General features: G+C 39.1%; 4 protein-coding genes across 7 annotated transcripts in view; 2 read left to right on the top strand and 2 right to left on the bottom strand.

Annotated features, from left to right (window-relative positions):
- The window catches only part of zgc:112148 (uncharacterized protein LOC550424 homolog), a 24,474-nt gene extending 11,207 nt beyond the window's left edge, over positions 1–13,267 (bottom strand). For all 3 annotated transcript variants that reach the window (XR_007827417.1, XR_007827418.1, XM_051105553.1), the window contains exons 1-7: positions 13,206–13,267; positions 2,419–2,486; positions 2,125–2,195; positions 1,850–1,994; positions 1,411–1,500; positions 236–361; positions 27–155 (exon numbers count right to left, since the gene is read on the bottom strand). Coding sequence is in view for 1 of the 3 variants with exons in the window: in XM_051105553.1 (XP_050961510.1) it covers positions 27–155; positions 236–361; positions 1,411–1,500; positions 1,850–1,994; positions 2,125–2,195; positions 2,419–2,430 (573 nt within the window). In the remaining 2 variants the exon portion in view is untranslated. The remainder of the gene's footprint in view (positions 1–26; positions 156–235; positions 362–1,410; positions 1,501–1,849; positions 1,995–2,124; positions 2,196–2,418; positions 2,487–13,205) is intronic.
- Positions 1–19,615, top strand: part of otop2 (otopetrin 2) — a 23,183-nt gene extending 3,568 nt beyond the window's left edge. Inside the window, exons 2-8 of one of the 2 annotated variants that reach the window (XM_051105548.1) lie at positions 15,211–15,306; positions 16,142–16,524; positions 16,676–16,812; positions 16,898–16,956; positions 17,286–17,434; positions 17,828–18,642; positions 19,140–19,615. In XM_051105548.1, coding sequence (XP_050961505.1) covers positions 15,263–15,306; positions 16,142–16,524; positions 16,676–16,812; positions 16,898–16,956; positions 17,286–17,434; positions 17,828–18,642; positions 19,140–19,310 — 1,758 coding nt within the window. In that variant the 5' untranslated portion in view covers positions 15,211–15,262 and the 3' untranslated portion in view covers positions 19,311–19,615. Of the gene's footprint in view, positions 1–15,109; positions 15,307–16,141; positions 16,525–16,675; positions 16,813–16,897; positions 16,957–17,285; positions 17,435–17,827; positions 18,643–19,139 lie in introns of those variants that run through there. The other variant, XM_051105547.1, reaches the window with a different exon arrangement.
- On the top strand, positions 3,495–5,844 carry amn (amnion associated transmembrane protein). Its single transcript, XM_051105549.1, has one exon. The coding sequence runs from the start codon at positions 3,533–3,535 to the stop codon at positions 4,958–4,960; it is 1,428 nt and encodes a 475-aa protein (XP_050961506.1). The 5' UTR covers positions 3,495–3,532; the 3' UTR covers positions 4,961–5,844.
- On the bottom strand, positions 8,325–13,484 carry ush1ga (Usher syndrome 1Ga (autosomal recessive)). Its single transcript, XM_051105550.1, has 3 exons — positions 13,206–13,484; positions 9,785–10,235; positions 8,325–9,519 (listed from the first exon to the last, which is right to left on the bottom strand). Exons 1-3 carry the CDS (start codon positions 13,367–13,369, stop codon positions 8,713–8,715), a joined length of 1,422 nt encoding a protein of 473 aa, XP_050961507.1. The 5' UTR covers positions 13,370–13,484; the 3' UTR covers positions 8,325–8,712.

The raw sequence follows: 19,615 nt of genomic DNA, 5'->3' as shown, positions 1-19,615 counted from the left end.
TGTGTTTCTCTAGAACTCAGTGTTACCTTTTTGAAGAGCTTAAGGCCAAAGTAATTACTCGCCATGTTCTTCAGTTTGGTTGCACCACCTACTTTGCATCGCACATATCCATACAGGTTAGCCCACTGCAGCACAACTCCCATGATCACAACCACCTGCACATGCACACATACATCAGGAAGCTCAGATGTTTTATGCAGCAAAATAATGCATTTGAAAGAACTGTGAAACTCACCAACCACTTTATGTTGAAGGAAAAAAGTGAGCTAAACAGAAAGAAAACCCAAAACACTGGACACATGATCAGACCAATCCAGAAAATGCGTGAATCAGAGTTTGAGACCACATTTTTACTGGTTTTCTGTGAGGAAACAGATCAAATAGATAGGTATTAAAGAAATAGTTAAGTCAAAATAAACATTTTCTCATTATTCATTCTCCTTAACATAGTTTCTCATGTGTATGTTGTTTTGTTTTTTGTTTTTTTCAGTGGAACACGAAAAGAGAGATTTTGAAAAATCTTAACACAGCTCTTTTTCATAAAATAAACACATTTTAAAAGTTCAAAAAAAGGACACAATTCCACCATAATATTCATAAGGATGTTGAAATGGAGAATAAAATTTGAGATGTGCAGTGGATTACATTTAATATTTTACTATGTACAGTAAATATGCATTACAGCTTCTGTTGTTCACACAAAGTATCATGTGACGGAACACTTTTTTTTTTGGTTTGGTGCTTGAGAGTCTTGACCTTGACAGGACACGTACGTCCTGGAGACATCTACTTGATCTGTGATGTATTTTTGAGAGTGTTTGCTCATCTGCAATACATCTATGGGACGTTTCCAGTCAGAAGTCAAATAAACGTTTGGAAAATGTCTTTAAGATATTCATGATTTAGAATGCATGTAAAACTGACATCTTATAGATGTTCATCAGATGTTTGTACACAGCAGATTAAGTGCTCTCTAACAGGAATCTTGCAAACCTACGTGTGCTATCTAGTTAAAATCCTTCAAAATTCTCCTTTAGTATTCCATGAAACAAAGGAAGACAATATGGGTCTGGAACAACATGAGGGTTAGTAAATGATGACAGAATTTCATGGTTTATTGAACTATTCTTTTGATATTTGAACACCGTGACTTTAAAGAGGAAATTTCACTCTTCAAAGTAATTACACAACTGAAAGTGTTATGCATTCACTAACAGTGACAAAACATGATCATTAAACTTTGATCGAACAGCGATAAAAGTTAGCTGCAGCTATAAATTAAAGTTGTACATTACCTCAGTATTGTTAGACACAATCATAAACTTGATTTTTATCATATGGTTGCCTTCCACAGTTGCAAATATATTTAATGTCCTGCTGTATTGTAAAGTCGGGGGTGGTGAGACTCACTGATCTGGATTCGAACATCCAATGACTGTGACCGTTTTCATCAACCTGATTCCACCATCTCAAACCCACCAACAGTCGCCCTGTCACATTCTTATATTAGAAAAAAATACAGAAACATTTAGAAATGTGCCACATAGAGAAGAACTGATTCAACATACATTCTTTAAGTCAAAAAGAAATGCTCTTTCTTCTTCTTCTATAATCTGGTGTAAATATGGATTTAAATGAGAAAACATACTGGATGAGACTTAAACAGGAAGACAGGCAGTTATGGAAGAGTACTTGAGACATGTTTGGCTATTGTTGGCACTTTCCATGCCTAAATGTAAAGTTAATTCTTTGATGGAGCAAGTCGTTTTGATTAATTCTTACGAACATTTTTAGTTCAAAATAAGACCAGAACGCGCATTAAGCAAGATTTCTTGTTGACTCCTCTCACCTTTACTGTCCAGAAGTCACATGACAGAAGTAAAATGATGGCGACCATGTTGGCAATAAAACTTCGGCTAAGAAACTCACAAAAGAGGTAGATCAGGATGGCACTTGTGCGGAAGAAAAGATGAAAGAAACATGCCAAAGGGTGTCTGAGAAGAACAAAGTATTATTATCGACTGAAAAATGATTGCTCAGTGTAATATGAGATCTAGATTAGCAAAGTTTTCAATGTCACTTAATGTCAAACAGCTAATCCATTTGTTTTCCCAAATCACTCACTTGATTTTTGATTTCTTCTCTGTAAATGCATTTTCATCTTCATGGAATAAAGGCACTTCACCCTCAGAGTCCTTTAAAACAAATACTTTATCAGTTTAAGTTTTAACACTACAATATTCAAAGTGATTCTGAATTATATGTATAATGCAACCGTTATTTTTGTATTTTTCCTTCATCCACAAGTCATGCAAACAGCTGCACTTAAACATGACTGAAAACGCAAAATTCTAAACGTCGTCATTGAAAGGTCTCTCATAACAGATTACTATAAAGGAAATATAGCTGACAACTCACCTGTCTGCTCATGTTGGTGCAGGTAGTCTTATTTCCTGCTGACGTGTATGTAAACACACGTGTCCACTCTATGAGAATCAAACGTTATAAATAGTTTATTTTAACAATCCTCCTTTAGGGGGCGCATGGTGGCTCAAATAATGATGACTATGTGTGACCCTGGACCACAAAACCAGTCATAAGTAGCACGGGTATATTTATAGCAATAGCCAAAAATACATTTTATGAGTCAAAATTGTGGATTTTTCTTGTATGCCAAAATTAGAACATTAAGTAAAGATCATGTTCCATCATCATGTTAATTAGTAATATGCATTGCTAAGAAGGAGATTTTCTCAATATTTAGATTTTTTTTGCACCCTCACATTCTAGATTTTCAAATAGTTGTGTCTTGGCCAAATAACTTTCAGATGATGTATAAATCTAAATTTAAAAAAATGGACCCTTATGACTGGCTTTGTGGTCCAGGGTCACAAATGGAATCATATGTAAATCTCAGGAAGGTTTTTATAACCTTTTTTTCAGATGAGTTATGCTACAAAATATAGTTAACATGAAAAACATCATGAGACACATTTTAGTACCTAGGTATTACTAGAGTAACTTGAAGAACTGCGTAATTGTAAGTCATTTTGCCTGTTTTGACTTTGGTAACAATTGAATGTTATGCCTTTGAAAGGCGAGGTTTTGGAAAGAGGGCATGTTGTTAAAATGATAGGGCTAGTCTAATTAGCCAAATGTTGGAAATAGCTAACAGCGCCTTTCAATACCACTATATACACTGCAGTAACAAGGTATTCTGCCAACATGGCACAACTACATTTAAGAAGAAACATGAAGGAGAGAAAGAGAGGGGGGAGGTAATATAACAATGCACTTTTATTTCCTATCCTATGTTTTTCGTGAAAATACGCAAAAGAGCGTCTAACAGTTGACCTATTAAATATTTTACAGTAGTCTTAATGCATGCCTTTATTGTCATTGTAGTAGATGTTTTACTGACAAAACAGCTTCTGTGAATTTTTCACTAAGTTATAGCGTGAGCATGTGACAGTCGCACCGTTAGTGACAGACCAAAGGTCATTCTGTTTTTCTTCTACCCATTCTTTTCACCATGGCTCGTCGACACAACATCTTTCTTTTCCTTTGCATTTTGCCGTTTGCTAACGCGCTCTACAAGCAATGGATTCCAGACACCAATTATGATAATGCTACCAACTGGGATAAAGGCTCTGTGCCCTGCGGTAATGACCAAGTGGTGTTTTCAGCTCAGCAGAAAGTATCAGTGTATGTAGAAACGGCTCACACTATCACTGGAATGAGCTTGCCAGTGGATGGAGAACTGATTCTGGCATCTGGTGCTGGGTTTACTGTAAGAGAAGGTGGAGATCCTGGTTGTGGATCTGGGGTCACAGCAAACTTTAAAGACTCTGAATCTCTGAAATGGTTCGACCCATCGCTGTGGGTGGCTGCGACCACTATCGACGACCTGCACAGCGGTACATATCAGTTTTCAGTCCACGAGGAGAGTGTCCCGTGCCAGTATGACGACGTGGTATTTCGAGAGACTACCTCATTCCGTGTGGACGTTTCATCTGGTCAAGACGTGCCTGTGAAGAGTGTGTCTGTACTTGGGAAAAAGTTCACCAGCAACTCTGAGTTTTCTCAGTACCTGTCATCTAATTCTGGCAAGCTGCAGTTCCATGGCTCCTCATCCCTTAGAGTTGGTGGTTCAGGCTGTGATGATACCACGGGATGCATCTGTGATAACTCTGGAAATCGAGACAAGATCTGTTCAAATGTGAAATGCGATCCGTTGGAGTGCAAGAAACCCCTGCACCCGGTGGGACACTGCTGCAATGTTTGCGGTGCCATCGTGAACGTTCAGTTCTCTTCGAAGTTCAACTTCGAGTCGTATCGTCAACGGCTGGAGCACCTCTTTCTCATCCAGCACAAATATGAATCTATACAGATGGCCTTGTCGAAAGTGTCAAAAGAGCAGAGGCTGCTGCGAGTGATTCCTTTCGGAACCACTCAGGAGATTCAGGTGTTGCTTCTGGACCAGAAAACAGGTCAGGAAGCCGGAAAGCTGGCTGAAGCTCTCGCTCGTGACGTGATGCAGGATGTGCACAACCAGGGCTTGAACATCGGCATCACCAGTGCAGAGTTCGAGGCGTCATCAGGGGCGAGCAGCAGCGAAGCGGCTGGAAACAATACAGGGGTAGTGGTGGGTGCAGTGCTGGGCTCCCTGCTTGGAGTGGGTTTACTTGCAGTTGTTGTTATGCTTTACCATCGTGGCATTGTTAGGTTACCCAAAATGCCTAGCATCCCCTCATTCAGCAAATGGAAGAACAGTAGTGACATTGGGGAGCTTGGTGGCCCCTTGGACCATGGCTTTGACAACCCCATTTTTGACAAACCGAATATGATGCCTGAGGAACCAGGACTGTATGGGACAGAGATGGTGAACTCGATAACTCTAACTCAGTCTGGAGTGCATTTCGTAAATCCTGCTTATGACGAAACTGATTTTAATGCATGAAAGGTTTAGTATAAGCTAATGTGATGGGGGATGTGATGATATAAATAAAAATGCCTTAAGGTTAACAGCATAAACATCCTTGATGAATTAATCACAAAATGACATTAATTGAAAAATTGCTGAGTTTCATATCACATAATCATATTCCTCCTAATAAAACATTAAAAGCATGGTTATCTGAGATTTTGGATATGTTATTTTTGCACTGCTCTTTTTAATTCAGAGTTTAAATTCAATGAGTTTAACACAAACACGCATCTGATGAATAAATAAATAATACTACGTGCAATTGTCAGTCTTCCCCACATGAAGTTTGTTGTCAAAATATTCAGCTTTCAGATATCAAAGAAATCTCTCCACGGTGACAAACAAGTACAGTAATTAAACGTCAGATTTGAAGGTTACAACTTCAAAGAGTAACGCTGGATTCTTGGCGTCTTGTTAGATAACAAGACTAACTCTGCTCACAACAAAGCCTTTAGGTTACACTTTATTTTAATAGTCCACTTTTGACATTCTACTAACTATAAGTAACTTTGCAACTACATGTCAATTCATTCTGATTAATTTGCAACTACATGTCTACTAACTCTCAGAGCAGACTTTAGGTTACGTTTAGGGTTAGTAAAATATGTTGACATATACTTGCAAAGTTTAGAAGAGTATTAGAAGACATTAAGCAGAGAGTCTACTAATACTCTAATGACTAGTTTTCATGCAGTTGCAAAGTTACTTTCTGTTAGTAGAATGTCTATCAAAAATAAAGTGTTACCATCCTTTATTATTCACACTTTATTGTTCAACAGTCAAAAAACTGTTTGTGCTTCTTGAGTTATTAAACGTCTAGATTTTTGTGATTTTGGCTTTTTGAGTGGTTCCTGGTCTTGGGGAACCACAGCACTGCACATTAGTATGTCTCTTTGATCTGACTTTTAATTTAACAGTTTGTAAAGCACTCTCCTAATGAGTTGATGATCTGGATTTGCTCTCTTAAATAAGAAAGACATAAAGGTACAAAATATGCAGTGCTGTGGGGAAATGTGCAGGACCATGATAGTAAAAAAGTAATACATTTAAAATGCATTTATTTCATACTAAGTATAGTTTAAACCTATTAACATATTTATTGACATATTGCTCAAGACTTGCTGATATAAAAATTTATATTAAACTTTATTTGGAGTACTACTTGCGCACAATGCACATTTCTTAATATTATTATGCATATACATAATGTTTTAATGTAACTACTGATGAAGATTGTATGATCTTTGAATAATTTTGGCCTTTAAATGCCAAATATTTTACGTTTACCTAAAGTATACTTGTTCCACTTTAGCACAATCAAATATACTTCAGTATCTTTAGTTAGACTACCAAACCAGTCAGCACTACTTTCACACAATTAAAGTGCATTAAGTACAAATTTAGTTGTTTCAATTTAGCAGACTTTAAGTATACCAGTTTAGTGTACCAAAAGAACAATTGCAGTGTATTTTTATTAAAGAAAAAAATATGCAGATGCATTTGTAGTATACTTAGCATGAAATAAATGTATTTCAAATACATTTTAGTACATTTATTTTTCACTAAGGAAGGACTGAAAATGGCGACATCTATATGACTGTAATGCAGCCAGCAGAATTTCTATATTGACTTTGGTGTAGATTTAGAGGTTGTCCTGCTGACCTGACATGTGAGAGAAGCATGTGAGTTGAGTGTTATAGTCTTCCCTCATGACCTTGCTAGCTGTGGTTCATTTTAAGGTGGAGCTTTCATCTTGAGGATGTGCACATTTCTTTGCGTATTCTAGTTAGTTCTGATGAATCATACAGGGCCTTTGTCCTATGATGTCAGACAGGATATTTAGCATAAGTACTATCATATCCGAAGGGATCCCCGCGGGTGTTGTTCATCTTTGAACAGCCCTGTTCATAAGAGATCGCACATACACAAAAGTTTTCTGACCTCTATCTACAAGGAGAGGGAGGGCAAAAGTAGATGCAGCACATACCAAACCATTTTCCACTTTTAAATGCAACACAGTAATCAAAACAAATGATTAGACACACAAACACACATTTTGCAAAAACAAAATTCAAGATTATGATTTTAATAATTACATACCAACAAATATCATTATGATTGAAGCTGATGTATGCATTACAAAACTGTTTGCGTTCATAAATACTAAAGGAAGACTTCATGTAAAAAGAACCTGCTGTACTTCAGACCTGTGCATGAACCATACTGTTTACTGACAATATACTTCAGCTCAACCAGAAACTACTGTTGTGATAAATGAAATGACTAAGTGTTAATGAGCGCTACGCTCTGCAAGTTAAAGCTCCAGGATCAACAAAGGGTTCTCTGTGTACGCTAACTCAACCATGCATCACACAACTCATCTAATTAGTCATGTTTCAAAAAACGCGTTATGGCCAGATACATGTAAACATTATGTGTAACATAATGTGAGGGTGCACTTTTCCTACACACAGTCCCCACAACAGCAACACTGACGTCAGATTTACTGTACATTTCAGCATTTACAGCTCACAATTTTTCTGTCCAACAAATAGCCAAAGCTGCCATCGCCTACATCATGTATCTGTGTATTAACAAGAATAGTAATGGTACAATTACCACCATGTTGTGTAGAACATACTGAACTTTGTTTGTCTAAAAAGGTAATATCAACCATTTGACAAATTATATACACAAGTTATGTCTCAAATGACATTTTGTCTAGAAATGTGCAGAAAGCACAGGCACTGAGATACACGCCCCATGGGGGCAGAAATTAAGGTTAAGAGTGCGTGTAATGAGACGTGAACTCATTTCCACTCTCTGCATTTGCCACATGACATGTGATAACCATTAAATTTGAACTGAATTACCATTTTTATGCATATTGCGTTGTTTGTGTCGCTGGAAGAGGTAATATAGTCAGCTATTAGAGAGGTGATATGTCGGCTATTTCAACATTTGCCCTCTATAAACCTTTACTATAAAAATTTTATTACATTATTACAAGAGTTATAACTTCATCATTACAAGTTATTCTGTTACTACTTGACACCACAGGTTGTTTCCATTTCATGATTTCCACAATTAAACACACTTGAGTCAGCTAATTAAGGTCACTAGAAACTTCCAGAAAAAAACTCTCCGGGAACGTGGCCGTTAAGGAGCAGGATCATACACTCCTGATTTAGGCTTCTGTTTCTTTAGCATATCTGGTGCATGGCACGGAGGACGGCATCCTCGTTGTCACTAGGGAACATGTCACGTTTGTTGCGACGAGACTGGTCCTTAGGGTCGACGTACGTACCCTGCTTTAGAAACATGATGTTGTTGCCTAGTTGCAAGCCAGATAAAGAGCGGACAATCTTCCTGCCATCTTCGTTAATCTTAAATGTCCCATCACCTTGCTTATTCTTCTCAAGCTTCTTCTGGATCTTAGTTTTGCCCTTGGCTGTTGCGTGGAGAGTAGCCTTGAGATGAAAAAATGATAAAAGTGTATAAAAAGCAGCTTTAGTGAATGTGGTAGAGCAGGGATTCTCAACTCTGGCCCATTTCATAATTTCCACAATTAAACACACCTGAGTCAGCTAATTAAAGTCACTAGAAACTTCCAGGAAAAAACTCTCCAGGAAAGTGGCCGTTAAGTAAATGATACAGCAGTTCTGTAAACTTTTGCTTATTCATCAACATTCACTGAGGTAAAAACAGACATTAAGGGCAGAGCCTCACAACTCAGTGTCTTCTATACAGCCTGGGTCTTCAATGGTCTCCAATCGGCGCTGACAGGTGTCTATGATCTTCTTGCGGGGCCCCAAGGGGATGTGAATGCTCTTAAGGTCATCATCTGAGCACAGTAACAGGGCATCCAGGTCAATCTTTTCTCTTTTGAAGATAGGAATGAACTCGTTCATGCTTTGCGTGGCTAGAAATACTTCCAGAGGGCTAGTGTCGGGCTCATCATCATCATCCAACCCCAACTCCACCTCTTCCCATGGCAGCTCCTGCATGTTCCTCTCTTGCAGGCTACGGGCACTGCCAATGCTGTCGTCATCCAGATTGGGTACGCGATGCATCCGGCTGTGGAGTCGCACGTTGTCGACCCGGTCACTGCCAGCTAGGCTGCCTTCATCTCTGCTACCAATGCCAAAAAGTCCACCGCTCACATAGTTGCGGCGAAAAACCATAGTGCCCAGGCCAGGACGGTTGAAGAGCGAGTCATGGCCCGAGTCTGTGCTGATCTCTGAGTAGTCCACATCATGACCGTGCAGGTCAGGTTCGCTGATGGCACGTGAGACGGCATCCTCGTTGTCACTAGGGAACATGTCACGTATGTTACGACGAGATCGGTCCTTAGGGTTGACGTACGTCCCCTGCTTCAGAAACATGACGTCGTTGCCTAGTTGTAGGCCAGATAAAGAGCGGACACTCTTCCTGCCATCTTCATAAATCTTGAATGTCCCGTCACCTTGCTTCTTCTTCTCAAGCTTCTTCTGGATCTTCGTTTTGCCCCTGGCTGTGGCGTGGAGAGTAGCCTAGAGACGAAAAATGGTACAAAAAACAGCTTTAGTGAATGTGGTAGAGCAGGGATTCTTAACTCTGGCCCGCAAGATCTATTTTCCAGCAGAATTCAGCTCCAACCCTAATCAAACACACCTGGACAAGGTAATCAATGTCTTTAGGATCACTAGAAAGTAACAGGCAGGTGAGTTTGATCAAGGTTGGAGCTAAACTCTCCAAGAAAATCTGGATCTCACGGGCCAGAGTTGAGAACTGTAGAGCAATTGGAGAAAATCTGACCTGGGAGTATGGCACATTTGTGGCAGTGTTAAAGTGGCGTAGTTTGCGACTCAAGGTGCTGCTGGCATAGCTGGAGAAGCTCATGGCATCAGAGACCGACGCTTCCGTTGCCTCCCTCTGAAATTTACGCTCCATGCGTCGCCGGTGCTTCTGCTGCATTTTAACGCATTCCTTGATGCGGCGTTCAGCATCGCGGAAAGCCCGGTCCTTCAGTTTGCTTACTAGCTTGGGGTTGAGGGCTGTCTGCTTGGCAGCGATGGAGTCTAGATAGCGCACACAGTCCATGTGGTTCTTGGTGGCAGCCATGTCCAGCGGCGTGTGGTAGTCGTTGTCCAGGCACCACACGTTGGCACCAAACGACACCAGGAAGGACAGGCAGTTGAGATGGCCATTGGAGGCAGCCAGGTGGAGTGGCGTGTTCCCCCATATGTCACACTTGTCTGGGTTCCCGCTGAAAGAAGATCCGTGATAGATCCATATCAAATGTGGCATTTAACGGTGACCTCTGTGAAACCACTACTTAGTCTCTATGGCCTATATATAATATATAATTCACACTTTCATGTGTTAGGTGAAACTGGATATGGCTTGTCTAAGCTGTCATTATCACGTGTTTTATATCCCAAGAATAGCTGAGACCATATTGGCAATCCCATGATTTTTTGATTATGTTTTCAGCACTGGCTTGTCATCCGTGAAAGCCAGTAAATAATGGATAAGTCTATAAAACTGAAACATCTGATATCTAAAATCATGAGAAGGACAAACAGGTGTATTATATAACCTCTTTGATCTCTTATTTTTCCTACTTATATAAGTTTTCTTACATAAGCAGTAATCCAGGTTTATTTCTCCTAATGCCGATCCAAAGCACTGGATCTGTAATTTGATAACCTGCCTGAATAAGAGGGAGCTCATTGGGTGTCTCCTTACTAGCAAGAATGATAGGGTTGCATAGGTGATGTCACACTAAATTCCTGTGTTCAGACTGTAACCACGGACCTCATCAAAAATGATAATTTGACATTAAATCAGAAGTATGACAGAATCTTCTAATCTATGACTGCCTCAAAACTACATAGTGACTGTTCATAATATGACTATTCAATATTCATTCTAGAAAATGCTTTTCATTTAAATCTTGTTTGTTGTAATATGGCGTTGAGGTATCTACAAACACACACAGAGCTGTATAAAAAGCAAATTTGCATCCAATTCTCTCCATTAGAGCTCAGTATTGATGTTACTTGCTTTGTGCTGACTTAATACAATTGTGATGCATTACGATATGACAGTTGGATCGCATTGAAACTAAACTCAAGACTGAAACATCGTTTCACTTAACTTTACTTTTCCGCAGTATAGCTCCACCTACAGGATGACATAAACTTCATTGAAAAATTGTGGTTTTAGAGTTTATTCTTCTTTAATTTAACTGTTGAGAATAATATGAATGCACACTTAAAAACATTTCAAAAATATTTTAAAATGTATACACACAATATAGTAAAAATGACAAATGTGATATATTAATACATGACAAAACTATGTGTAATACTATATCATTTATATGATTTGCGCAGCACTTGACTTTACAGTCAAGCTATATCTTTCTGTTTTGTGCATCTAGTGCTAGCTGAGCCTATTTAATATTTGATGGGTGACAGGTGAAGCCTTGCAGTGATGCATTATGGATGAGAAAAGCTGCAAGGTTTTCACAGGTAGCAAAGGGAGCCGTGTGCGGTATCGGGTCAAGCCAAAATTTGGATTATGACCCGCTAACCTGCCTGACCTTGATTTTTGGCATGCCAACACTTCCATCTAATAAACTTACTTTATTTATTGCTCTATAAAATGAAATACCCTTGTAGATCGTTATGCAACACAATCAGACATTTCTTAGAACATGTCATTTTATAACTGTCATTTTTACCACATAATACTTTTAGATAATAGGACATATGAGTGGCAGAACATTATAAAATTGGTGAAAGAGGAGTATCATATAATATTGCATCTCCTAACATGACTTAACAAATGACTGCTATATGATCGTCACCACCCATAAATGTCTATTTTCAGCAACTGTGGTTGCTATTTTTTCCATCATTTTACTATCCCTACTTCTTAACAACTGCTAATAGCATGATTCATGACAGGTCAGAGCCTGTTCTCGTGTACTGCAATGCACTAATTACCTCATTTTTACAAACAGCGGCCATTATCGTGGGAAATCATGCTTCAGGGACCAGTCAGTGCCATGCTGTGCATCTGATTTTATTACTTCAGAAGAGAAACTCCCATATTAATGGATTAATTACTGAATCCCTATGTGTACATGAGTATAAGTTGGCTCTAACCATAGAAATGCGATGCTTGCTTTGCTTTATGCAGAGGAGATCACACGATAGCCAGTGGCTTTCAATGGTTCAAACAGTCCTACTATCCAATCATGACTGCTAAGCAGTGGAAGAACTTCTGACAATTAAGAGCTTTTATAAAGGGCCTCGAAGTCCACAGAGAAAACCAGGTCAGCTCTGATGAAAGCTTTTGTGTGGTCGCTTTTATCTGTCTTCTGTCATCTGCATTAACAGAGCGGCTGTAGATCACATAATGTGGAATTGTTTATGCGTTGTTAGTGATAAAACAACTCAAATGACACTGCAAATGAATAAGGGCCACAAAGAAGTAGTAGAAGTAGCAAGGGGAGTATATCTGTCTTAAGGTGCATTCAAGGTATACATTTTTAATCAGTCCATGCATTAACAGGGAACTAAACCTATGACCTTGGTGTTGTTGCTAATGGCATGCTCTAAAAAAAGCGCAAAAATGTAGAAAAACCCCAAAAAACATCTTCAAATACCACTATAAATAGTAGTTGTTTCAATAAGAATTTGGTTTTATGCTGATAGACATATAAAAATGTTCAGGTGATTTCTTTCTACATGTTCTGACTCTCAAAAATGTCTTTCGTTGATGTAACCAAAATCATTGTTGATTTAGTGCTTTATATTATTTTTGACCATGTTACCATAAGTACATTTTTGAGTCAATTTAAACATGTTATGTTAATATATATTATGTTAATATGACGTAATATGGTCCTCTGCAAACTTGAGACATATTACATAACACCACCATAAACATCACGAGAAAGGGTTTAAGGAAGTAGTCTATGGAACTAAGGACAGCACGTTCCACGCCCAATTAACCTTACAAAATCATGAGCCCTCTAAAGCATTAGCCGTCACGACACCAGCCCTGTAGTGTGATGACATACAGTAACGGTGAGCAGAGCTCCGCGTCATGCCGGTTCCTGCGTAAGCTATTTCACATGAGGCGTACATGCAAACATACGGGTTAAACTTCCGTTAAACCTAAAACCAGTTCATGTATTTGATCAAACGAAGCGCAGTCTTACCCTCTCCCTACAATGAGCCGCAGCGCCTCGAGGTTGCCGTGGTAAGCGGCCCATAGGGTTGGTGTCATGCCATCTTCATCCGGAGCGTTCAGGTCCTTCCGCGTCGCTTCTTTCAACAAGTCAAGGTAGCCATCCCGAGCTGCCTTGTGGTATTTGTCATTCATGGTGATCTCGAACCTCAGCCTCCATCACTCTTTCACGGGCTCTTTGCATTAGGTGTAAACCCCTGACCGGCTGCAGCGCACTTGAGGCTCTTGGAGTTTCCAAGGACACCTCGGACGCGTTGCTGCTCGTGAGGGTGTGGCTTCAGCTCGGTCCTTATATATGTTATTATATCTTTAATTGCTGTTTTGGTGGCCAAATAGTTTAAGAGTCACTGTATATTCGTGATTTAATATGAACTACTAATTAATAAAGCCTGTTATTATCTTATTATCTTCACCTGAAAGTTGTCACAGTACTTTTAAATGTGGTGTATCAGTATTTATTTTTTTTTTTTTTTTTTTTTGCTTCTTTAAATGATCACTCATTAAAACCTGGATTAATAATTGCATACATTTTATTAATGGTGGTTATATATACATGGCGTAACCTATACATGTCATAAGAATGGGGCTTCAGCTCAGTTCTTACAAAACACAATCTTTTTCCCAGCTGGGATTCAAAATAATACATAATTACAAAACCATACACACGAACAGCATGAAGAAACAGTATTATGTCATTTAATGCCTAATAGACATTCAGAGTGCCTTCAAAACACATTAGGACACTGAAGTTACACTTTAAAAAAAATACAAATAAAACATCAAATCAAGTGATATCTGCAAAAAACAAAAAACAAAAAAAACAAACATAAGTACTGAATCCAACCACTGTGTCAGAATAATTTCTATCTTCATTTTAAACAATAAACACACACACGTTTAGCCTGAAAAGTACATTTGTGCCTTATTGCTTTTATATGAACATTTGTTATCATATCTTTAACTGCTGCTTTGGTGACCAAATACTTTTGAAGTCATCTGTATATTCATGATTTAATGTGAACTACTTATTGATTACTAAGGCCTGTTATCATCTTATTATCTTCACATGAAAGTTGTCACAGTACATTTAAATGTGGTGAATCAGTATTTTTTTTTTTTTTTGCTTCTTTAAATGATCACTCATTAAAACCTGGATTAATAATAGCATAAATTTTATTAATGGTGGTTATATATACATGGCGTAACCTATACATGTCATAAGGGTGGGGCTTTAGCTCAGTTCTTACAAAACACAGTCTTTTTCCCAGTTGGGATTCAAAATAATACATAATTACAACACCATACACACACGAACAGCATGAAGAAACAGTATTATGTCATTCAATGCCTAATAGACATTCAGAGTGCCTTCAAAACGCATTAGGACACTGAAGCTACACTTTAAAAAAATACAAATAAAACATCAAATCAAGTGATATCTGCAAAAAAAACTTAAGTACTGAATCCAACCATTGTGTCAGAATAATTTCTATCTTAATTTTAAACAATAGACACACACGTTTAGCCTGAAAAGTACATTTGTGCCTTATTGCTTTTATATGAATATTTGTTATCATATCTTTAACTGCTGCTGTGGTGACCAAATACTTTCGTCATCTGTATATTCATGATTTAATGTGAACTACTTATTGACTACTAAGGCCTGTTATCATCTTATTATCTTCACATGAAAGTTGTCACAGTACATTTAAATGTGGTGAATCAGTATTTTTTATATTTCCTCTGTAAATTATCACTCATTTAATTATCATTAAAACCTGGATTAGTAATTGCACCAATTTTATTTATAGGGGTTATATATAAATCATGATGTCCCATCACAGTGTCATTATGATACACACCTCGACTGATGTTGGAGGATTTATGATGCCTATCATTGCACAGTGTATGGTAGATGTCAATTTGTTCATACAGTTTGTTCTAATTATTTGTGTACTGTGTGTTGTTTCTGACAGGTCCGTTAGTGTTACTGCTGTAAATCTTTGTCGCCAAGTGAATATATATGCCATGAGGTGGCTCGCTCCTCAGAAGGCCAGCGGCTCCTACTCATGGTAAGTACACTAACCAACATGCATATCAGTATCAATTGTGTTGTACTGTATAGTGTTACTTTAAAAGCATCTGCTTATTGAGTAAATGCAAAAGTATAGTCTTTTGTCCTGTGTTTACTTTTGAAATTCTGCTTTGCGGAACTGCTAATACTGTCGCTTTGCATAAAAGTCCTTTTTTAATATTGCTTGTCTTAACATTAATAATCACCATTAATACACTGCTCTCATAGGACACAAAAGAAACAATGCACAATTCAATTGTCCTCAGACATTTACAGTGAAATTGGGTGAGGCCGAATATCACAATGATTCTGAAAACTGATATAAGCTGAGTAAATAAAGGCTTAATATTTTGAAAACAGATGTGATTGAAGTAAATAACAGCGCAATATTTGTTGATGACTCAGAGTGCTGGGGGTGTCCGATCAGTAGTTCAAATTTTTTTCGTCACCGAACACAGTGTAGAGACTGTGCAGGTAGCCCTCTTGTTAAACACTGTTATCACAATAGCTGGGAGCTATTGGTTGGCTTTGGTCCAGTGTAAGCAAAGGTGAAATCTTTTAGATTTTCAATAATGTCAAGTCAGATTTGAGGATGCAGGTCCCCTTCAGATGTGGGACAGACGCAGGGCTAGACGTAAGCGGAAGAGAAGACACCTCATTGGCTGGAAACTTATGCGGGTTTAAGTATTTATACATCTTGAGGAAACTAGACTCCTAATTATTTTGCTTGAGAACTTGTAGAAGATCTTCACATGCTTCATACTTCACAACTCAGGCTTGGACTCTTAGAGTAAGCTCCACTTACGAACTGACTTGTGTTTTCTTGCGGACAGCTCTTCTAGCACAAGCAACATGACGACAAAGCAAGACCTAGAAGCCATCGAGAACCAGATATCCACCATCCAAGTTAGTTCCCACGGAGAGACGGTCATCCCGGTACATGCCCATGATAAGTTCAAAACAGTGGAGAAGGGCCGCAACTGGGGATGGCTTCTGTCTGGATTCATCTCCTTAAATATCCTGCTCCTGGGAATTGCCATGGTGAGTGGAAGTGTCTTCAACAAGGTCCAGATCAGCTCGTCCCATCTTCTGATTTTCCTCATCTTGCTTGTCATTCTCACCACCATATGGATGGTTTACTACAAAGTCCATACGTCGAGGGTGTACCGTGCAGTGCTCTACAAAGACAGCCATGCTGGACCAGTTTGGCTGAGAGGTGAGTCTTCATTCTCATGATTAAATCCTGAAGGGGTTGAAAACAAATGGCTTTGAATCAAATTCCAATTTCAGAAAGAAAATTTGGGTTCTCACTATGATGGCGTGCAGTCTAGTTTTAAGTGCTTATATTCTGCTCGTGTCTTCATCAGGTGGACTGGTTTTGTTTGGCATCTGCAGTGTACTCATGGATATTTTCAAGATTATTTATTATGTGGGTCATATACACTGCGAGTCGCCTGTGAAAATAGCCTTCCCTGTTGTGCAAGCTCTGTTTGTCATTGTGCAGGTAGGTTAAAACGATAAAGAATGGTTTTAGGTTATTTGTTCTTTTATGTCTAGATCGTTTAAATATATTCTCTTCCTTATTCCAGACATACGTCCTCTGGGTTCATGCAAAAGACTGTGTGCAGATACAGCAAATCATCACACGGTGAGTTTTAGGTGGTTAGACTTTGGTCGTTATCTGGTTTTATTTTCTTGTCTTTTCTAGTCAGGAAAGGAAATTAATAGGAAAGTCTGAGAGATGTAGGCAAATGATCACACATTTGTAACCACTACTAGCCTGCTGACTGTAGAGATGTATTACATCTCAGTGTGAAGCAATGAGCATACATTTTTAAGTTAGCTCAAGGACATGTTTGCCGGACTGAAAGACTGATAGGATACCGGCATGTGCATTGACTCTTGTGTTGAGTGTACACTTCTTTGAAACAGCGCTGCTTCCATTACCGTATAGTAATATTTACTCTTCCATTGCAGTTGTGGTCTGATGTTGACGTTGTCTACGAACCTCATAGTGTGGATGACTGCAGTGACAGAAGAGTCGCTCCATCAAACTGTGGCTCCAGCCGAGCCATCATACAACAGTTCCTCAAACAACGGGCACAAAATTTATGTCATGTCAAAAGGTGCTTAACATCAACAAATCATATTGCACACTTTTGGAGATGGTTCTCACTGCAGAACACAAGATCCAGGGGGCAAGGCTGGATCCAGATTAACCCTAACCCTAACCCTCACCCTACCCATATCCACCACTAAACCTACCCATCTCCACCCCCTAGATGTGGATCCAACTGTGCCCCTTGGATCTTGTGTTCTGCAGTGAGGGGCTACTGCACTTTTGAGACTTGTGTACTGATGTACTTGTGTATTTTCTGGTTAGACGTTAGAAATCAAGCCGATCCTATATTAGCCATGCTAGGTTTCTAAGCATCAGCCATCAAACACCCTGTGTCCATGTGCTTAATTTGAAGGTTTAGTAGAACATCTCATTGACGTTCTCTGTTGTCTTATATCAGGTCGTGCTGCAGAGAGTGATTGCAAGTGTAGCCATAACATGTGCGACGTCTTTGAGAAGGTCTACTACTACCTGTACCCCTTCAACATCGAGTACAGCCTCTTCGCATCAGCCATGGCCTATGTCATGTGGAAAAACGTTGGCCGCCAGATGGACGAACACCATAGCCACAATCTGCGCTTTAGCCTGTGGGACGTTCTAATCGGTCCAATCGCTGGCTTGTTGGTTCTGGTGGCGGGCCTGGCTACGTTTGTGGTGTACGAATTGGACGTGGCTAAGGAGGACCCAAAAAAGAAGGAGCAAGCTCTGACAATGCATTACATCATGAACATAGTCGCTATCCTTCTGATGTCCATCGCGACTCTGATCGGTTGTATAATCTTCCGGATGGATAAGAGGGAGCAGGTGTCTGGGAAGAACCCAACACGGAGTCTAGATGTGGGACTGCTTGTGGGAGCGTCCCTAGGCCAGTTCCTCATCTGTTACTTCACCATAGTAGCTGTTCTGGCATCAGGGGTCCAGGGGCACATAAATGGGCTGGACCTGACCAATTCTGTTCTGACTGTGATCCAGTTGTGCCTACAGAACGCCTTCCTCATCAAGGGTCTCCACCGGGAGCCGTTCAAAGAGACGGAGACAGCCACCATCTTCGCCAACGTCATGGCCGTAAGAGAAAGAGACACAGAAAGACGGAGCAGCTCTATTGTCCCAGCTCACACACTACCCCTCCCATTGACTTTGCTTCAGGGACGACTCTCCTGGAAGAGGAGGATCCTTAAGGAGATCTGCGCCTTCCTGCTGTTCTGCAATGTCATTGTACGTACCTGACTCCATATTCTTTATTGAGTTAGGGATGGGGTTGCAAAGAAGTGGAAAATTTCGAACTAATTTCTGACAACATTCCAGAATGTTTGGAATCTTCAAAGGATTTTTCTTTACTTTTTAAAACCCTAACATTTTCCACCACTTTGCAACCCTAGTTAGAAGGCATGCACACAAGATACATTCTTGCATGTATTTTTTTTAATGGTTGGTTAACGGTTTCATTAACATGCAATACACATGCATCAGATTTGTCTTTCTTTAAATTTAGAAGTGGAGCAACCACATTAATTATTTACGATAATTCCTATTTGGCATAATTCTGTGGTTAACTATTGACAAGCCTGACATTGTCAAACAACTCCAAATCCAAGTTTTGTTCCAATTTGAGTGCATCCTATGTGTGTATGCCTCCTAGATTTTTTTGTCTCTTAACACATGAGGGTCAGAAATCAGCATTAATTCTAATTCTGTACATTTCTGTTTTACAGCTCTGGATCATGCCTGCCTTTGGAGCCCGGCCTCAGTTTGACAACACTGTTGGATCAGACATTTATGAATTCCAAACGTGGGCAGCAGTTGTGAATATTGGAATGCCGTTTGGGATCTTCTACCGTATGCATTCAGTGGCTAGTCTGTTTGAGGTGTGCCTCGCTTCATAAATCGACTGACCACTCAGGAACTGTATACGTTTATGCACATATCTTTGTAAAATAAATATATATATATTTTTATAGTATATTTTTGTTTATCTGAAAGAAATTTGTATTATTTTATACTATATTTTTATTGTAAAATACAATGATGTGTATATGTTAGTGTGAGTGTGTGTGGAGATCTAGACCATGCTTAACTGAATTTTTTTTTAAATATGTGAATGATGTCAAAATATCATCTGAAATATGGCCTAATTCTGTTACAGGCATACGACTGTTAGAAATGCAAAAAAAAAAAATAAAAATAAAAA

Source organism: Labeo rohita, chromosome 3 (assembly GCF_022985175.1).
Source record: "Labeo rohita strain BAU-BD-2019 chromosome 3, IGBB_LRoh.1.0, whole genome shotgun sequence".
In the NCBI taxonomy this organism is placed as follows: domain Eukaryota; kingdom Metazoa; phylum Chordata; class Actinopteri; order Cypriniformes; family Cyprinidae; genus Labeo; species Labeo rohita.
The sequence above is the reverse complement of the archived record's forward strand: the minus strand, read 5'-3'. Positions and strand labels throughout refer to the sequence as shown.